The 19,465-nt window shown below is 40.1% G+C and overlaps 1 protein-coding gene across 15 annotated transcripts in view; it reads right to left on the reverse strand.

Annotated features, from left to right (window-relative positions):
* The window catches only part of RAD18 (RAD18 E3 ubiquitin protein ligase), a 159,082-nt gene that overhangs the window by 36,821 nt on the left and 102,796 nt on the right, over nt 1-19,465 (reverse strand). For 7 of the 15 annotated variants that reach the window (XR_007774961.1, XR_007774959.1, XR_007774960.1 and 4 more), the window contains exon 12: nt 14,541-14,603. The exons of 2 other annotated variants lie outside the window; for them this stretch is intronic. Coding sequence is in view for 9 of the 13 variants with exons in the window: in XM_050957459.1 (XP_050813416.1) it covers nt 14,541-14,603 (63 nt within the window). In the remaining 4 variants the exon portion in view is untranslated. Of the gene's footprint in view, nt 1-11,651; nt 11,870-14,514; nt 14,604-19,465 lie in introns of those variants that run through there. 6 more of the 15 variants (XM_050957465.1, XM_050957464.1, XM_050957466.1 and 3 more) reach the window with 4 other exon arrangements.

Genomic DNA, 19,465 nt, shown 5'->3' on the forward strand with positions numbered 1-19,465 from the left:
ATACATTTCAGGAATGAGCCCAAGATTTAGGTTAAAAAAAGTGGCCAAAAGGTCAGTAAAAAGGAATAAGATGTTACTAAGCTGCCCATTTCCACACTTTTCATTAATAACTATTAAGTGCAATAAATAAAACAACTAATATTTGGATTTACTGCTTCAATATTAACTTTTAACTGGTGTATGTTAATGTACACTGATTAGTGCAAATAAAGGGGGACTCCAGAAGATTAATGTAACATCTCTATGGTGCTCATTAAAAGCTTTATGAGACTAGGCAATTTATTAACTGCAGCATATGAACACTAAATTATCCTTTATTAGCTCTACCACTTAAATTAATACGTACAACAAATCATCCTGGTGCAATCAATAAAACTGACAATACTGTCCTGGTTTGGAACTCTTTCACTTTCAAACTGTTGTGTCTGAACAAAGGTATTGCAACTGTAGAAGTTGGTAAGATCAGACCAACTTTAAGTTACTGGAAAATAAAAGGTCTAGAATTCAATTAAAATCCAGAAACTACAGTCTCAATTATGCTCTTTCTTGATCTGCCTAGGGCAAGGAATAACCAGATTAGCTACCTGTGAGCAGAAGTGTATAGATTGCTATCTGGTTTCTGATTGTCTTTCAGAGGACCCTATTCATTTTGAAATTTGTAACATAAGTGTCACCCTCATATTAGGTGTACTGTCAAACACTAAAAACAAAACTATTGCCATCAAATGATCAAAAGAAAGACCCTTTTCTGCCACTCTCCACCTTTTACCCTCAGATACCCTCAAATTCTCTTGCAGCCACTAACCCTGAAAAGAAAAGGATAAGTTACAAGGCATCAGCATCATACTCTAAAGGCTGCCATACTGGTCTGTGGTATATCCTGCCACAAAGTCAAGGACTCCCCATTGAAAGCACTCTGGGTATGGCTACACTTGCAGCTGTACAGCGCTGCTGTGGGAGCGCTCCCACGGCAGTGCTTTGAAGTGTGAGTGTGTCACGGCGACACCGTTGGGAAAGAGCTCTCCCAGCACTGCAGGTACTCCACCTCCCCTTGGGGATTAGCTTGCAGCACTGGGAGCTGCGCACCCAGCGCTGGGGCACTGTTTATACTGGCACTTTACAGCTCTTTACACCCCTGAGTGAGAAAGTTGCAGCTCTGTAAAGCGCCAGTATAGCCAAGGCCTCTGTCATCTGGCTTCAGGAGTTCAACAAAAGAATCCTAGCTGATTGTTCCAGCTCTGAGTGGAGACTGAAAGGAGTGCATTGAAAAAGCGATCTGTGGAGAAGTATCCAAAGCTGATTTCCCATTCATAGAAATACATTCTGCCGCATCACCACCACTCTAGGCAAATTAAATTACTGAGCTATCCTTCTACTACTCAACACAGAGCAGCTAGTTGACATATTCATTGTAATCCATTCAGTCCCAAAGAAAGCCTTAATTCCCAACGGAATAAAAATCATTAGGGTGAAAACATAAAAAACACATTAAACAAAAGGTTAGAGGATTGTTAAATGTTCTGAATCAGACTTGACAGAAAGAATGGTCATTTAGCTGAGGAATAATCATTTCTCTATTAAAGTCAAAAAAATCATCCAGCTATAAAGACCATAACAATGAACGTCAGCTGTCCCTTACAACATAAAATTGTATGGGTAGTAATATTTATTAGCCTCTTCTTCATAGAAAGGAAATGTGGCTTCAGAGTAATAAGTATTTTTAAAAGGTGGTGTTTAAAAGGGGACTGTTAAGTTAAAGCTGCAGGTTTTGTGGTTTTTTGGATAAAAAAATCTTCATTGTACCTATGTTACCAATAAGTAAGGTAGATAAGGTTCCTAGTCAGTTTTACTCTGTAGGTTCTCATGCTCTAGTACAATACTGTAATGTTGGATTTGCAAATACTAAGTGGGTAAACATTGCTGTTTGGATACATATTTTAAAAAATTTCCTCCCATCAAAAAACCTGCATTTTGGGCCTGATCGCAGAAACCTAGAAATGTAGGACTGGAAGGGGCCTTGAGAGGTCATCCAGTCCAGTCACCTGCACTGAGGCAGGACTAACTATTATCTAAACCACCTCTAGTGGGTGTTTATCTAACCTGTTCTCATAAATCTCCAGTGACGGACATTCCACAGCCTCCCTAGGTAATTTGTTCCACTGCTTAACTACCCTTACATTTAGGACATTTTTTCCTAATATGTAACAACCTAAATCTCCCTTGTTGCAATGTAAGCCAATTACTTATCTGCAGTGGTTACGGAAAACAATTTATAACAACTGTTTACATCAGGGGTTGGCAACCTTTCAGAAGTGCTGTGCCAAGTCTTCATTTAGTCACTCTAATTTAAGGTTTCACCTATCAGTAATACATTTTAACATTTTTAGAAGGTCTCTTTCTATAAGTCTATAATATATAACTAAACTATTGTTGTATGTAAAGTAAATAAGGCTTTTAAAATGTTTAAGAAGTTTCATTTGAAATTAATTTAAAATGCAGAGCCCCCCGAACCTGTGGCCAGGACCTGGACAGTGTGAGTGTCACTGAAAAATCAGCTCACGTGCTGCCTTCGGCACCTGTGCCATAGGTTGTCTACCCCTGGTTTACATATATTACTGTGCCGCCCACCCCCCTCCTCCCCATCTTCTCTTCTCCAGATGAAACAAACAGTTTTTTCAGTCTTTCCTTCTAGGTCAACGTTTTCTAGACCTTTTATCATTTTTGTTGCTCTTCTCTGGACGTTCTCCAATTTATCCACATCCTTCCCAAGGTGCGGTGCTCAGAATTGGACATAATATTCCAGTTGAGGCCTTATCAGTGATGAGCAGAGTCGAAGAATTACATCTCATGGCATGCTTACAACACTCCTGCTAATACATACCAAAACGATGTTCACTTTTTTTGCAACAGTATTACATTAGCTTGTGTTCTACTACAACCTCCAGATCCTTTCCTGCAGTACTCCTACTTAGGTAGTCATTTACCATTTTGTATTTGTGTAATTGATTATTTCTTCTTAAGTGTAGTTCTTTGCATTTATTGAATTTCATCCAACATATTTCAGACCATTTCTCCAGATCATTTTGAGTTCTAGTCCTGCCCTCAAAGTGTTTGCAACCCCTTCTAGCTTGATATCATCCACAAACTTTATGAGTGTCCTCTCTATGCCATTATCCAAATATTTTATGAAGATATTAAATAGAGCTGGATCTAGAACAGATCCCTGCAGGATCCGACTCAATATGCCCTTCCACCTTCACTGTGAACCACTGATAACTCTAGTTTTTCCCAGTTGTTCACTCACCTCACAATCGGCTTGTCTAGACTATATTTCTCTAGTTTGTTCATGTACGACAGTATCAAAAGCCTTAGGGCTTTTCTACACCAGCACTTAACAGTGCTGTAACTTTTTTACTCAGGGTCGTGAAAAAACACACCCCTGAGAACTGCAAGTTTCAACACTTTAAAGTGCCAGTGTAGACAGTTCACCAGCGTGTTATTCCCCTTGTGGAGGTGGGTTTTTTTAAGAGCGCTGAGAGAGCTCTCTCTCAGTGCAACACCACGACTACACAAGTCACATTAAAGCTGTCATAAACAGATAGTTAAGGGTTAACAGAACAGGAGTACTTCATGTCTCTTTTGACTGTAAAGAGTTAACAAGTTCAGTGAGCCTGGCTGTCACCTGACCAGAGGACCAATCAGGGGACAGGATACTTTCAAATCTTGAGGGAGGGAAGTTTTTGTGTGTGCTGTTAGGTTTTGGTTGTTGTTCTCTCTGGGTTCTGAGAGTGACCAGACGTGCAACCAGGTTTCTCTCCAATCTCCCTGATACAGGTTCCTACAGATTCAAAATAGTAAGTACTAGGTGATAAGGCGAGTTAGGCTTATGTTTGTTTTCTTTATTTGCAAATGTGTATTTGGCTGGGAGGAGTTCAAATGTGTATTTGGCTGAAAGGATTTTAATTTGTACTTGTATACTTAGGCTGGGAGGGTATTCCCAGTGTCTATAGCTGAAAGACCTGTAACATATTCCATTTTAAATTTACAAAGATAATTTTTACTGTTTTTTCTCTCTTTAATTAAAAGATTGTTTTTTTATTCTGGTGAGACCCCAGGGGACTGGGTCTGGATTCACCAGGGAATTGGTGGGGAGAAAGAAGGGAAGGGGGAGAGAAAGGTTAATTTTCTCTCTGTGTTAGGATTACTTTCTCTCTCAGGGAGTGTCTGGGAGGGGGAGAGAGAAGGAGGGGGGAAAGTGAATTTTCCTCTCTGTTTTAAGCTTCAAGGAGTTTGAATCACAGTAATCTTCCAGGGTAACCCAGAGAGGGGAAACCTGCGAGAGGCAACGGTGAGGGAAAGGGTTTACTTTCCTTGTGTTAAGATCCAGAGGGACTGGGCCTTGGGGGTTCCCGGGCAAGGTTTTGTGGGGACTAGAGTGTACCAGGCACTGGAATTCCTGGTTGGTGGCAGCGCTACAAGTACTGAGCTGGTAATTGAGCTTAGAGGAATTCATGCTGGTACCCCATCTTTTGAACGCTAAGGTTCAGAGTGGGGATTCATACCATGACAAAAGTGTTCCCGTGGCAGTGCTTTAACGTTGCCAGTGAAGATGTGCCCTTAGTAAAGTTGGGATATATCACATCTACTGCTTATGCCCTATCCACAAGGCTTGTTACTCTATCAAAGAAGGATATTAGGTTGGTTTGACATTATTTGTTCTTGATAAATCCATGTTGATTGTTAGTCATCCCTTTATTTTCTTCTAGGTGCTTACAAATTGATTGGTTATTTGGTCCAGTATCTTCCCAGGTACCAAAGACAGGATAACTGGCCTATAATTCCCTGTATTGTCTTTATTCCCCTTTCTATAGACAGGTACTATATGTGCACTTCTCCAACCCTCTGGATCTCTCTCATCCTTTACAAGTTCTCCAAGGTAATTATGAATGGCTCAGAGATCTCTTCAGCTAGCTCCTTAAGTATTCTAGGATGCATTTAGAATCATAGAAAATTAGGATTGGAAGGGACCTCAGAAGGTCATCTAGTCCAATCCCCTGCTCAAAGCAGGACCAATCTCCAGACAGATTTTTACCTCAGTTCCCTAAATGGCCCCCTCATGGATTGAATTCACAATCCTGGGTTTAGCAGGCCAGTGTTCAAACCACTGAGCTATCCCTCCCCCCATAGATTTCTTCAGGCCCTACCATCTTGAAGACATCTAACTTGTTCTTTTCTTGCTTTAGCCTCAGATCCTATCCCATTTATACTGATGTTCACTATGTTAGTTATCCAATCACTGCTAACTTTATAGGTTGAAAATTGAAACAAAAAAGGCATTTAACACTTTGGCCAATGCTGTGTTTTCTGTGATCGTCCTTCCTTCATTGAGTAATGGGCCTACTAATCCTTGATCTTCCTCTGGCTTCTCATCTGTATTTGTAAAATGTTTCCTTGTTATCCTTTATGTCCCTAGCTAGATTAATCTTATTTTTTGCCTTGGCCATACAATTTTGTCCCTACATGCTTGTGGGTGGGGGGGAGGTTTATATTCATTCTCCAGAATTTGACCTAGTTTCCACTTTTTATATTACTCTTTTTTGAGTTTTAGGTTGTTGAAGATCTCCTGGTTAAGCCAGGGTGGTCTCTTACCATACTTCCTATCCTATGCATTGGGATAGTTTGCTCTTGTGCCCTTAATAACCTTTCTTTGAAAAAACACCAACTCTCCTGAACCCTTTTTCCCCTTCAGACTTGCTTCCCATGGAATCTTACCTACCAATTCTATGAGTTTGCCTTCTTGAAGTCCACTGTCCTTATTCTGCTGTTTTCCCTACCATTCCTTCGAATCATGAACTCTATTATTTCATGATCACTTTCTCCGACAGTGCCTTTCACCTACAAATTCTCAACCAGTTCCTCCAGAACTAGACTGTCAGAATCAAATCTAGAATCACCTCTCCCCTAGTTGATTTCTCCATCTTCATTCCAAAAACTTATTGGATAATCTATGCCCTGTTGTATTATTTTCCCAAAACATGTCTGGGTAGTTGGAATCCCCTATCGCCACTAAGTCCTGTGTTTTGGATGATTTTGTCAGTTGTTCAAAAACAGCCTCATCCACCTCTCCTTTCTGTTTAGGTGGTGTATGGTAGACATCTACCAAGACATCACCCTGTTTTTTTTTTTACCTCTTTTATCCAGAGACTTTCAACAGGTCTGCCTCCCACTTCTACTTCAATCAGTGCAAGCGTATGCATCTTTGATATACAAGGCAATACCTCCTCCCCTTTTCCCCCTGCTTATCCTTCCTGAACAAACTGTACACTTGTATACAAATATTCCAGTCACATGAATTATCCCACCAAGTTTCTGTGATGCCCATTATATCATAATTATGATTATTCACCAATGTTTTAGTTGTATATTCCCCATATTTCTTGCATTAGTAAACAGACATCTAAGATGTTCATTAGGTTTCCCCTCTATATTCCCTCTAGTCTCTCCTTTGTCCCTGCTGTGACTGCCTGTTTCCCCCCCCCCCCCCCGATTCCAAAGTTTCACCCAGATCTCTCTGTTTTGTACTTACCTGTGGGCTTTTGTCTCATACATTAAACCTAGTTTAAAGCCCACCTCAGTGGGCTAGCCCATTTATATCCAAAGATACCTTCAAGAAAGCAGAAGAGTATCACTTTAACCATTCTTTACCTTTCAAAGTTGATCTAAGTGCTGGAAAAAAAGGCAAAATTTATATAAAAGTTCAGTATTAACTTTTATTTTTGTACTATATGTTGAAAAGCCTTCTTCCTATACTTATTAGATTTTTCTGTTTAGTACACTCTAGATACAAGATGACAATATATTTCTCAAATGTTGGCTTTTAAAAAGAGTGACTAAACTATAGCATAGTATATGGCTAAGAAACACTGATCAAAACTATCTGCTGCGCCAGTTGTATCATGATACAAAGTGCAGCTGCCAGTTGGATCTATTTTTGTCTTAGCAGTTTATGACTATCCTTGTAAGAACAGATTACTCAAGTCACAGAATAAACTTGAAATCTCATTCTATGCAGATATTATACATTTTACTATTCTAGCTTTACTGCTTAACTTCTTCCAAAGTAGGAGACTATTCACCACTATGACAGACTGTACCCTTTATGACGGATTCCCCCTGGGGTGCCACCTGGAACTGGGGTACCAATGAGCCCCTTGACTCACCAGTCAGGCCTCCCTCTCACACTGTACTGCTGTGATAAGCTACAGAGCCCTCCAGCCTGCACTTTCACAAACATGCATATAGGTAGGGACATATTCAGCTACAGTTATAAGCAGGCTCTTTGACCAGACCCTGCATGGAAAAGCTACTCCCAGCTCCCCAGGTATGCACCCCCTCTGGAGTATAAACCCAAAATTATACTGTCTTGCACTGCACAGGGAACTGTACAGCATAAGCTCATAAAATTTGCCCCTTTCCTCAATGTGTAGAGGAATATGCAACAGCCTACTGCCCCTGAGTTATGATTCCTACACACCTCAGCCCAACTCACTGGCTTAGATAAAGCAAAAACAAGTCTATTAATTATGAAAGATACATTTTAAGTGATAGCAAACAGATCAAAGCAGATTACCTAGCAAATAAACAAAAACCGCAAACTAAACTTAATACACTAGATAGGATGAGAATCTGCTCTTCCTAGCCAAACTAAGAGATGATACAAGCAGGCTGCAGATTCTTAAGGGACAAACTGCACTTGCTTTACAGCTTGGAATCCCCAGGTGTTTCATTCACAGGCTAAAAATCCCTTTAGCTTGGGTCCAGCACTTTCCCCAGTTCAGTCTTTGTTCTTCAGGTGTTTCCAGAAGTCTCTTTGTAGGAGTGGCGAAGAACCCCAGATAATGTTACTCCCCCTCCCTTATATAGATTTTGCATATGACAGAAACCCTTTATTCCCAAAGCTAGGTACCCAGACCAGTCTGTGGAAAAATACTGACATCCCAAGATGGAGTCTAGAGACATGTGGTCTCATCACATGTCCTTGTAAAGTCATAGCAGCCATAACTCACAGGATGTTTGCAGCATTCACAGGAGGAAGATAAGCTTCCTCTAAGCCCTACTGGTTTGTTTTTTTTTACTGGCCCATTGCCCATCCACTATCTAGACCCATCTTGTCTAGTGGGCGTTACCCAGGTGTAACTACATTTGAAAAACAGATACACAGTCAATATTCATAACTTCAGATACAAAAATGGCATATGCATACAAATAGGATAATCATACTCAGCTAATAACTTTTCCAATGACACCTCACATGACCTATCTTGCATAAAATACATTATAATTATGACATAATTATATCAGAATAATATCACTGTGAAGAATATGGGGAGCAGTGTCACACCTCTATATTCACAACTTTTACAAGACTGATAAATATTGTACAAAATCTGCTTTGTGAGGTATCATTTGAAAAGTCATAATTTGCTGATCATTATTGTCCTGATAAAATACTGTGGCAACATTGCATGTAAATACTCTACGGTCTGATGTTACTACAGCATATTCCAAATCTGGAGAAGCAGCCCAAACCAGTTCCTCAGAGACAAAAGACAGACACCTCAACCAGGTGTCAACAAAATCAAACAGACTATCACCTGGGTAAGTAGACATTTTTTGGCAGGAAAAAGGGTGTGAGCAACAAATTTACATTTTGGCAATAGAGCAGTTGAAGGTTACCGTGTAAACAGACTGGCAGCTGCCTGAACCGCAGCTGGAGATGATTCTCAAAGAGAAGAAAAAGATACAAAAATGAGGAGCAGAAGACACAAACCACCTCTCTCCCCTTATCGCTACTCACAGCGTCAACAATGTTTGAAAGACAAAGGAAGCATCATTTAACTTGGGAAGTGGTCCCAGCTGAAGGAATCCAGACAGACTGCTGCGAGCGTATGGGGAGAGAAAACTTTTGCTTTAAATTCAGTTAGCTTGTTAAGTTAGATATTAGCTTGCATTTTACCTTTTATTTCTTTGTAACCAGTTCTGACTTTTATGTCTCATTACTTGAAATCATCTTAAATCTATCTTTCTGTACTTAATAAACTTGTTTCATTTCATCTAAACCAGTGTGTGTTTGGATTGAAGAGTTTTGAAACCCCATTTGAGATAACAGGGTTTGTGAAGATCATTTTCTATTAATGAAATGACAGACTATGAGCTTGACTCTGCACAGAATGAAAGAGCTAGGATGTATAAGACGTATATTTCTAGGAAAAAGTCTGGGACTGGGTATTTGTTGGTGTCAACTCAGAACAACTCAGGAGTGTCTGGCTAGAACTACTCATATAACTCAGCTGGGAGTAATTTACATGCTAGAGGAAGTGTGAGAGCAAGGCCAGTGGATGCTCTCACAGTGAAGCAGTGTAATAGGCATCCCAGATTGGAGAATTGAGTTCAGCAGTCCAGACTGTACTCTGGGAATGTTACTAATGTCTTCTTCACTAATATATCTATATATAGATATATTAAGTGAAGTTATAAAACATACAGCCAAAATCCATGGCCCATCCATCTACATTTGACATAGTATCCCCCTCTTAAAAATATTTATAGAAAAGTATGTGATAACAATGGTCTTATCTTGCTTGACTAATTTTAAATAAACTCAGTTCCACACACGCCAGTCTGACTGTTCCACAATGTACCTGTCTGTGACTTTACATAATAAACTCTTCAGGCTAAGGCTCTTGTTTGATACAGTTTACCTATTGTACAGCTCAGTGTCCACTTACTAAAGTGTAATGTTCTATAATTAACCTGAAGAACATGAAGCATAATCAAAGTTGTAGTTTACTTTCTGCTCTAGATTCTTGTGCACAAATCAACCTGTCCACATCTTATTACAGTTTGGCTTAAACAAACCAAATGTTTGACTAGATTCTCTGGTTTAGAAAATTACCAAGGGCAAGAAATGATTTTTCTATGAACAAGTCATCTTGCTAATATTAATTTCCCACACTGCTGTGCAGAAATATTCTGCATAGGAGAATAGAAACTCTAAGTTTCAACTCTCTCTTCCACTACAGAACATGGTCTGCAAACCCACAAAGGAGCTAATGGTTCCACTCCCTTAACCTCTGGAAATCTGCTCAAACCGAATCATTGGCACTCTCTGGATCACAGTTTCAGTGGCACAAAAGGGAGCATAGGATTTTTATTCTGAAGTCACTGGGAAAACTAGCTGCATGTCATTGCCTGGTAGTTTAAAAATGGTGGGCTTCCATCTATGACTCAGAGGATGATGATGATGTCGGGAAAATAAGAGTCCCTCCACTGGGGAGAGATTTTTAGCTGCCCCATTAACCTTTGCATGACATTCTCAAAATACATGGCAATGATAGACTGGATAATACTAAATAATCAAGAATGGTGTAAGAAAGAAAAATAATCAATGCATTGTTTTCACTAAGAAAATTATTTCCAACCGCCAAAATATTTAAACAATGGGTTCTAAATGTGGAACCAGATAGAAAAAAATGTTACGATAGGATCCATAAATAAGCTGCAACTTTGGCAAGTTATGGACAAATAAAAAAATTCCCAGAATGTACACTGAAATATCCTCACATGGAAAGCATGGATCAAATACTAGTACTTCACTCAACAAAAAACAGGGCTGCAATTAAGTCTTAGAATAAAATACTGAAAATAAATATACTGTATTCTGTGATATAAGGTGCTACTATTAAGCCACAAGCTTAAAAAAAAATGGAAAAAAGGAAGATATCCATCTACCTGATGAGAAGTGATAAAAATATTGTGTAAAGGAAAGAAAGATATATACAGTGCTGCAGTTTGCTTTATTCATGCATATGGCCACGTTACTCCACATGATCACTGTGGAAGACTCCAGCAGTGGTCTGAGAAGCAAGAAACCAGTCTATCCTTCTTGGGAGCATATAATGAGACCCCTACTATACAGGACCAAATCCTGTCTGAATCTTGCAGCCCTCAGCAAGCGGGCTGTGCTCTGGGCAGATTCTGGGCATCTAAGGGAGAAGGATTCCTTCTCCTCCTCCAAGCAGTAGGACCTCTCTGCAGCTGCTGATACAGTAGATCCCTCTAGCAACTGGGCTCCCCCTTTTCTTTGATCCTGCTCCCATTTCAAGCCAATGGAAATTTTGCCACTCATTTCAATGACAGCAACATCCAGTTCCATTGTGTCAGAAACTGTTAGCTGACGTTGTTTCTTTAATATTATGGGATGTTATGGATTAAGCAAATTGAAAAAGATGCATTTTCTAAAATCTGGAAACTACATTTGAACTGAATACATCTAGCTTATAACAAGCTCCCAGTTCATTATGGATAATGTGTGAAGAAATGCAAATATATACCCTGATGTGCTTTTTTGGTATGCTTTTATAAATTTCATCTAGTTTGTAATATGCTTTCAGTGGACATAAAATATATCTATGATGATTTCTCTTAAAAATTGTAACCCAACAGGAAATATTCCGAGCAGCGAAGGTCAAATGTCATGCTTCAAACATAATAATTTAGGACAAATCTAAAGATCTTTTCAATTTCCTTCTTTCATCTGATATTGTCAGATGATTATTACATTTGTCATCTGCAATAACCTCTCTGCTAATTCATATTTGAAACCATGCACTCTAGTCATTTTTTGACTCAGCAAGTTTCAGTCAATAAGAAATCCCTTTTATATGGTGCACCAAAATGCAATGTGCTGATCTGGATGTATCATTTTCTAGAAACATTTACAAGAGTACAGATCTGTTCTGCAAAGGTGCATCATGGTGGTGCGGGGGAGGGGAAGGAGTTCTCGCCACATTTGCCCTTCCTCCTCCTTCTCCTTAAAAAAAAAAAAGAGCAAATATGTAAACATGTACCCTGATTTATATGCTGATCAAAAATGGGAGACAAAAGAGAGATATAGGTTGCTTCCTAACTACCCATCTCTCTCCCCTCGTTAACCAGAAGAACTGCAAAGAAACAAATAAAGTTCTCATTTTTGTAGCTTCTTAGCAGTACAAATCTGTTCCTTAGCCACTTTTATTTGTTACTTTTTCAGCCTAATAGTTGCCTTTGAAACCAGTTATTAGTATCTGGAAGGAAACAAACCCAGCAACACTTCTTCAGTACCTTGCGGCAATGTTACCTGAATTGAACCAAGAAAGTGACATTTTCAGGGAAGTGACTAAATGTCCCAGATAAGTCTTTATGGACATTCCAATTGTCTAAAGAATAGATGCAAGATAAATATATATACATTTCTGCTGGGTTTGGGAAAAATAATACATACAATATTTCATATTTTAGCCTTGAGTTATTTTCATCCCATTTTCAACTTCACTTGACAGAATAAAAAGGTACAATCTATCCTATCCCCTTACAAGCAGAATCCTAAAATAAACTGCTGCCCCAATAAACTTCAAGAACAGGATCTCTTAGATTTACGTTCAAATAACATTCAAAATAGATAAGCAAAGGGGACCAGTAACCAACTCTGTGTCATTTCACGATCGATAGTATGTTATGATCCAAGTGTTATAACTCATTTGAAGCAGTTTGCATCCCTTATTAGGTTGCTAACACCTGACTACCGATCATACAATGATACTCGCATGTGTCTTTTCAGGAAGAGGATGTTTGAGGAAGGAGTCAAACGTTCATGCATGAGCATACCCTAACTATTAGGAATTCTAACTCCTACCCGCTGCAAAGGCTTCTGGGCTAATGTTCTAGACCAGCGGTTCTCAAACTTTCGCAACCCGAGGACCGCCGTTTTGATTTTGAAATTTTCATGGACCCCCAAGCTGACCTCTCAGCCACAGGCCCTGCCCCTATTCCACCTCTTCCCCCAAGGCTCCACTCCTGACCCATCTCTTCCCCACCTCTTTCCGCCACCTACCCCAAGCGCGCCCTGTCCATGCTCTTCCTCCTCCCTGCATGCAGGAGGCACTGGGAGGTAGGGTGAGGTGTTAATCAGCAGGGCCAGTGGCCCCAGGCATGATTCTGTCCTCTCCCCCAAACGCACCCCATCTCCGTTCCTCCCACTCCCTTCCAGAGCCTCTGGCACACTGCTGAACAACTGTTCCCTGGCATGCATGACGCCCTGGGAGGAAAGAGGAGGAGTTGATCAACAGGGCCAGCGTACCCCTTGGAGTACCCTCCATGGACTCCAGTTTGAGAAACACTGTTCTAGACAACGGAAACAGCAGCAGAGGAAAATCATGAGGAAAATGTTACAATGCAGACTACAGCACTGGAAAATATGTACAACTGAATATTTTATGCTAGTCTCAGTAAATCACTTTTAGGTGCTGCCAGAAATTATGCTTATGAACATTCTTCTTCTAAACATCGCCCATTTCTCTTCTAACCATGGGCTGTTCTACACTAAACTTCTAATGACTACTTATTTGATACGTTTCTACTGATTAACATTCCCATTGATTTCTGGCACCATCATCATCAAGGCCTTGTCAGTGTTTCCATTATAAACTGTTATTATCCAGTATAGCACCATACTTTAATGAGTAAATAATAGACACACTATTAAGAGCTCCAAATTTCATTTCAGTTATGGACTATGAGGTTTATGAAGAGCTGTATCAATTTACTGAACAGACATGTTCTTGGGATAATTTCCCCAATAAACTATTCTAAGGACTTCCTTAAAAAAATTACTTCACAATTAAGTCAGATATGATTCCTCTAATATCACCCTCTTATGCCCAACTACTGCAGCTGGTCTGATATTCAAGCAGGGATTCCAGCACCAGCAGAGGGACCTTACATGCAAAATTAGTTCAGTCCTCTGGGCATATTGGATTTTTCAGAAATACTAACTAGTCCAATCGTATGACTTAAAAAAAATGTCAGTCTCACATGACAAACTGCAGTATTGTTGCAGAATCCTTCCAAATCTTGATTTCTGTTTCCTCTTTTGACAATTTTAGAAATTTACTGGGGACAGGGCACAGGACTGGGACTCTGAACACCTCAGTTCTATTTCTAGCTCTGCCACTGTTGTATGATCTTGGACAAAACCATCTATCACTCTGTGACTCTATTTCTCCTTCCACCCTTTGTGTGTCCTGATCAATTTACACTGTAAGCTTTTGGGGCATGGGCTGTTTCTCACTATATATTTATCCAATGCCTAGTGCAATTAAGCCTGATCTCAGATGGGACCACTAGACACTACTGTAACGCAAATAATTAAAAAGTTATTTTCTGTTCTAAAACACGGTGAGTTTTTAAATGCAGAAGAGTGGGGACTTCTCCTTCCACACAAAAGAAATCCAAAATGAATACTTGAAATGAAGTGTGCTTGATTTGTAAAATTTGTGATGCATGATCTTCCAACATTTCTAACTTCATCATGGCAGCCTTAACTACAAGTTTTCTGTTTCGTGTTTATTTAAACCAAGCCTTTTTATTTATGCAGAGGAAACAATTAAATGGCCTACAATAGTCTCAACCAATTACCTCATTCATCCATGTACTGTACTCACTTATCCGATGACTCTGAAACCATCTCAACTTCTTGCAGATCTCTCAAAATATCTGAACTGGAGCTGAAAGGATAATATAAAATATAAAAAAACCTTTTAGACCAGAACTGGACTTTCAATAATAAATTCATTCTCATGGAATTTCTCATAGCTCCCCGATTCTCAGGGTGATTCTTAGCTGATCGAGGTTCCAGCATAGGTTAGTGAGGCTAAAGGACCACACACCAGCTGAGCATAGCCAGAATGCAGTATGTTCTGGCCACTTCCCCTTCCCACTTCCTGAACAGAGCTCAGAGTGCGTGCAGGGAGAAAAAATCAGTCATGGTGGTGGAATTCTCAGCTGGCCAGATACAACTGCTTTCCCTCCTCTTTGCACTAATCACGTAGTCCAAGGGGGAGGTATCATAGTATAATTCCCAATTCTGGACTTTAGTGTCCAAAATATGGGTACTAGCATGAATTCCTCTAAGCTTAATTACCAGCTTAGATCTGATAGGCTGCCACCAATCAGGACTTAGAGTAGAGCGCCCGATAGACTCTGGTCTCCCCAAAAAACCTTCTCTGGGGGTCCCAAGACCCAAATTCCTTGAGTCTCACAACAAAGGGAAATAAACCATTCCCTTCCCCCTCTCTTCTCCCTCCCAGCTCCTTCCCGCCCTGGGAACACTAGGAGATCGCCTGATTCAACTTCTTGAATCACCACACTGAGAGGAGTGTTACCTTCCCCCTCCCTTCTTCCCCCTCACCCAGAGGCCATACAGATTCAAGCTGCGTCAATCTAACACAAAGAGAAAAGTTATCCTTCCCTTCTCCACACCAATTTCCTGGTGAATACAGACACAATTCCCTTGAACCTTAACTAGGAGAAAAAAATCAAACAGGTCTTAAAAAGCAAAACTTTTAATAAAAAAGAAAGAAAAAGTAAAAGGTTTATCTCTGCACTTTAGATGGTAAAAAGTTACAGGGTCTTTCAACTTATAAACAATAGAAAGAAACTTTCTCCAGCAGAAACACAATTTAAGCTACTTCCAGCAAGTACACATATGTAAATAAAAAAAAAAAAAACAAATTAAAAGACTATGACCGCCTTTTCTTTCTTACAGTTCTGAATAGATAAGAGACTGTAGCAGGGAGATTGGCAGAAACCTGGTTGCACTTCTAGTCCCATCCAGGACCCAGAGAGAACAAAGCCAAACCCAAAACCCACAAACAAAGGCTTCCCTCCCATGAGACTTGAAAGTATCTTGTCTTCTGATTGGTCCTCTGGTCAGGTGTTTGGGATCCCTGTTTGTTAACCCTTTACAGGTAAGAGTAACCCTTAACTATCTGTTTATGACAGGAAGGGTGCATATTAGCATAGAGAAACTGGCCCTTTAGTTGCCGTTTAGGTTAGCATCAATGAAATAAAGACTCAAATGTATTATGTGAGCACCACCATGGAAGCAGCTAAACATGACAGCCACAAGATTAATGCGTCTGAAGGAGGTGAGAATAGTAATCCTTGTCTGTTTACAGTGTCCATCATGCATGAACAGTTTGACTAGGCAGATTTTAATATAAAGAGATTGTGTCAAGTTTCTTTTCAACGATATTTTCCTGTCAATTTTTCTGTCACACCTTTGATAGCAGAACAGCAGAATGTCAATTTCTTTAAAAAATATATCACCTCTGTTGAAGAACGACAAATTAAGTGTAAAAATCCTAATCATATTGAATTTCCAGTTTCAAAACAATAAACCAATGTACTGTCATTTTGGCTTAACTCCACCCCTTGTCCACCTCGCACAATCATTTCATAGGATTTTTTCAACTATAGGGAACCTGTTCATGTTATGGTGAACAAACTCTCCAAGCACTAAAATCATGTAACGTCATTAAAGAGAAAAGCTTTTTTTTAAAAAATAATTTTAAATATATTGGATCAAAAACATGAAAAGGTATGAATAATTTAAGCACAAATAAGAGAAAAAATGAAAAAAAAATCCCTGTTCAAACTAACAGATGACAAATGTCAGAGTTTCTTATGAACAATTTAATCACATCATGGTCACTGGTGGAGTAAAAACATGCTGCTTTTGTGGAGCATCACAAATTTTACCACCTAATGACTCCCATCTGAACCTCGTCTTTCCAATCTCCAACTGATTCCTTCATTCCCAACATTCATATTGCTACTGCATCAGCTCCTTCTGGACAAATACTCTACCTTCTATTTCCTCCTTCCTGCCAACTGTTGTTCCAACACCTCCTCTTGCTCAGTTTCCCACCCTCTCCAAGTTTCCCAGTGCACCTAATCTAAGTCAGCTCTCCCACTACCTTCTACAACTTCTTACACTCCACAGAGCACCAGGATGGAATCTTAATGAGAAAGAGTGCCATATTTTTTAAAAAAAACTAAGAATGACTGTGTCAGTGTGCTGTCTGTATATGTGGCTGGGAATCGGTGTCAGAAGTTCCTAAATCCCAGTGCAATGCTTAATATACTAGGCAACACTGTACCAGTCAGTGCTTGAATCAAACGTATATCATTTTCCAACTTTCCTTTTAAAAATTACAATTAAAGGCAAGAGACGTGTACATAAAATTAGGATCTGTTTATCCATTACCGGTTCTCTTCTTCTTGCTTCTTATTACCCAGATGAACATACAATCCTTGATTGCAAAGATGACAATTAGTTGCCGTAGAGATAATTGTGAAATCACTAAAAGGATTAGGATTTCAGAGGAGAAATAAACTACCAAAATCAGATTAAATGCTATAGAACAGTGAGACTTTTTATGCAAATGTGCCTGCAGTGTTATTGTAGAAAGCTTAGGATATTATCTCACACATTTTGTGTCTCTGTGCAAATGTGCTCAGTCATAATGATGAAAAGAGAAGATAAAAAGCAGAACAAATGAAGGTATATAGACAAAATGATTTCAAAGCAGAATGGGTTTTCAAAGTTTCCTGCAAAGCATTAGAGTTTTTCCAATGACTCCTTTGGAGCATTTATGAACCACTGAATAAAGCATCAGTAATTAACAAATATTTTAAAACATATAGACTACCATAATCTGAAATTAAGAGCAGTGATTGTGTTTATGGGGTAAATATCTTTCTGGTGCACCAATTCTAGGTCGTAGGGCTTGGCACAAGAGGGCCTCACAGGGGCCAACGAGAAGGAATTCTGTTTCCCTCCTCACAGGATGCAGAATAGAAGACCTGCTCCATGACTGCCTGGGATCTCCACTTGAGTTGCATCTGGCTTACGAACGGACATCTGCCTGGTGGGCTCAGTAACTCTCAGGATCAAGCTTCAGCATTCTAAACAAGCTCCAAAGGCGGTTGTGTGTGCACAAATGTATACAATCATTAATATGGCTACATAAACATAAACCAAGCAGTTGATAGCAGTGAAAGAAAGACTCTTCCCTTCCCAAAACAAACAAATGGCTGACACCCCTCCAATTCCATCCTTCCCACAAGCGGGAAAGTTAAGAGGAGAGGAATGATTTAACGTGACCTATGTAGAAGTCACTTGTGTTACTCACATTCAGCAAAGCACTTAAGCACATGCTTACAGTTAAGCATGAGCAATCCCATGAATTCTAAATGTGGCTACTCGTGCTTAAACACTCTGCTGAATCAGGTATTGAAACATCAGCCCTGTCAGAGAGCACCAGCATACTGTACCAGCTATGAGCTGCAGAAACAAAGGGACTGTGATTTTATCGTTAATTCAACTCTCAGGGGCTGGAGAGGAAATAATTGGTTTGTTACTGTGCAATAATTCAACTAATCTGAGAAAGTTAACTGAAGTACATAGTCACTTCACTATGCATAGGTAATTTAAGGATCTCAGATCACTCTGGGTATGTGGAATCTTAAATGTCGTAAATGTCCAGACACAACAGAGCACATTATGAATGGAGTAGCAGGCCTGCCTAGTGGTCTAATGAGAGTGAATTCTGTTGTCACGGAAGGGACCACCGTCTGAGTGCATACCCTGGAAAAAAATATCCCATGTTACTCTTGAGATGCCTCTTCTGACCAAGGCAGAAGCAGCCCTGGCAGGCTGCAGCAACCAATAATTAAGAAAGCACTTAGTTGGAATGGATTTGATACACAGTACACTCCCATTTATCTGAATGGCCTTGTGGACACCCAAAACTTTTGGATAATTGGATGTTCAGATAAACCCACTAATAACACCTTAAGTAGCCTCTTTGCACCTGTTAGAATTCAATGTTTTTTTAAGTTGATTAGCACTTAGCAGATAATTAGCTGGTGATTAATACAGGGGCACATGACGGACACACTGAAACTGGATAATTAGGATTTTCGGACAAAGGCAATTCAGATAAACAGGATAATACTATATACACACTAATCTTAAAACAATGCTACACTGTGACTTCAGTAGAGCTACTGCAGCTGTGCACTGGTTTAAGTGATAACCAGCCCACATCCTATATGGGTGAGCTGAAGCGTAATAAGATGCAGACATAATTAAAGAAAAAGAAAAAAAGAAAGAAAACCTAAAGTCATTCTTGTGGCACCTTAGAGTAGGGTGACCAGATGACAAAAATGAAATATCAGGTCACTGGGGAAGGAAGAAAAAAAAAAAAAAAGCCGGAGCACCACACACACACACACCCTGCGCCAGATGGCAGTAGCACAGCCCCGCTTCCACCCAACTCTCAGCTCTGACCCCCAATACACCCCAAGCTCTCCCCATCCCTTCACTGTGCAGCCAAGCCACATTCTGGGCCCTTCCTGCAGATCCTGGCCCAGCTGCTCCCAGGCTCCGTCGCACCGGGCCCCCAGTAGAGGCTGCTCCGCTCCACCTCGCAGCCCCAGGCAGCCCATTCTGGCGGTGGGGAGCTTGGGGACCCACCTGGGCAGGGGGCGAACCAGGCAGCTGGGCCGGCCCCTCCCAGCA

This window comes from Gopherus flavomarginatus, chromosome 6 (assembly GCF_025201925.1).
Source record: "Gopherus flavomarginatus isolate rGopFla2 chromosome 6, rGopFla2.mat.asm, whole genome shotgun sequence".
In the NCBI taxonomy this organism is placed as follows: domain Eukaryota; kingdom Metazoa; phylum Chordata; order Testudines; family Testudinidae; genus Gopherus; species Gopherus flavomarginatus.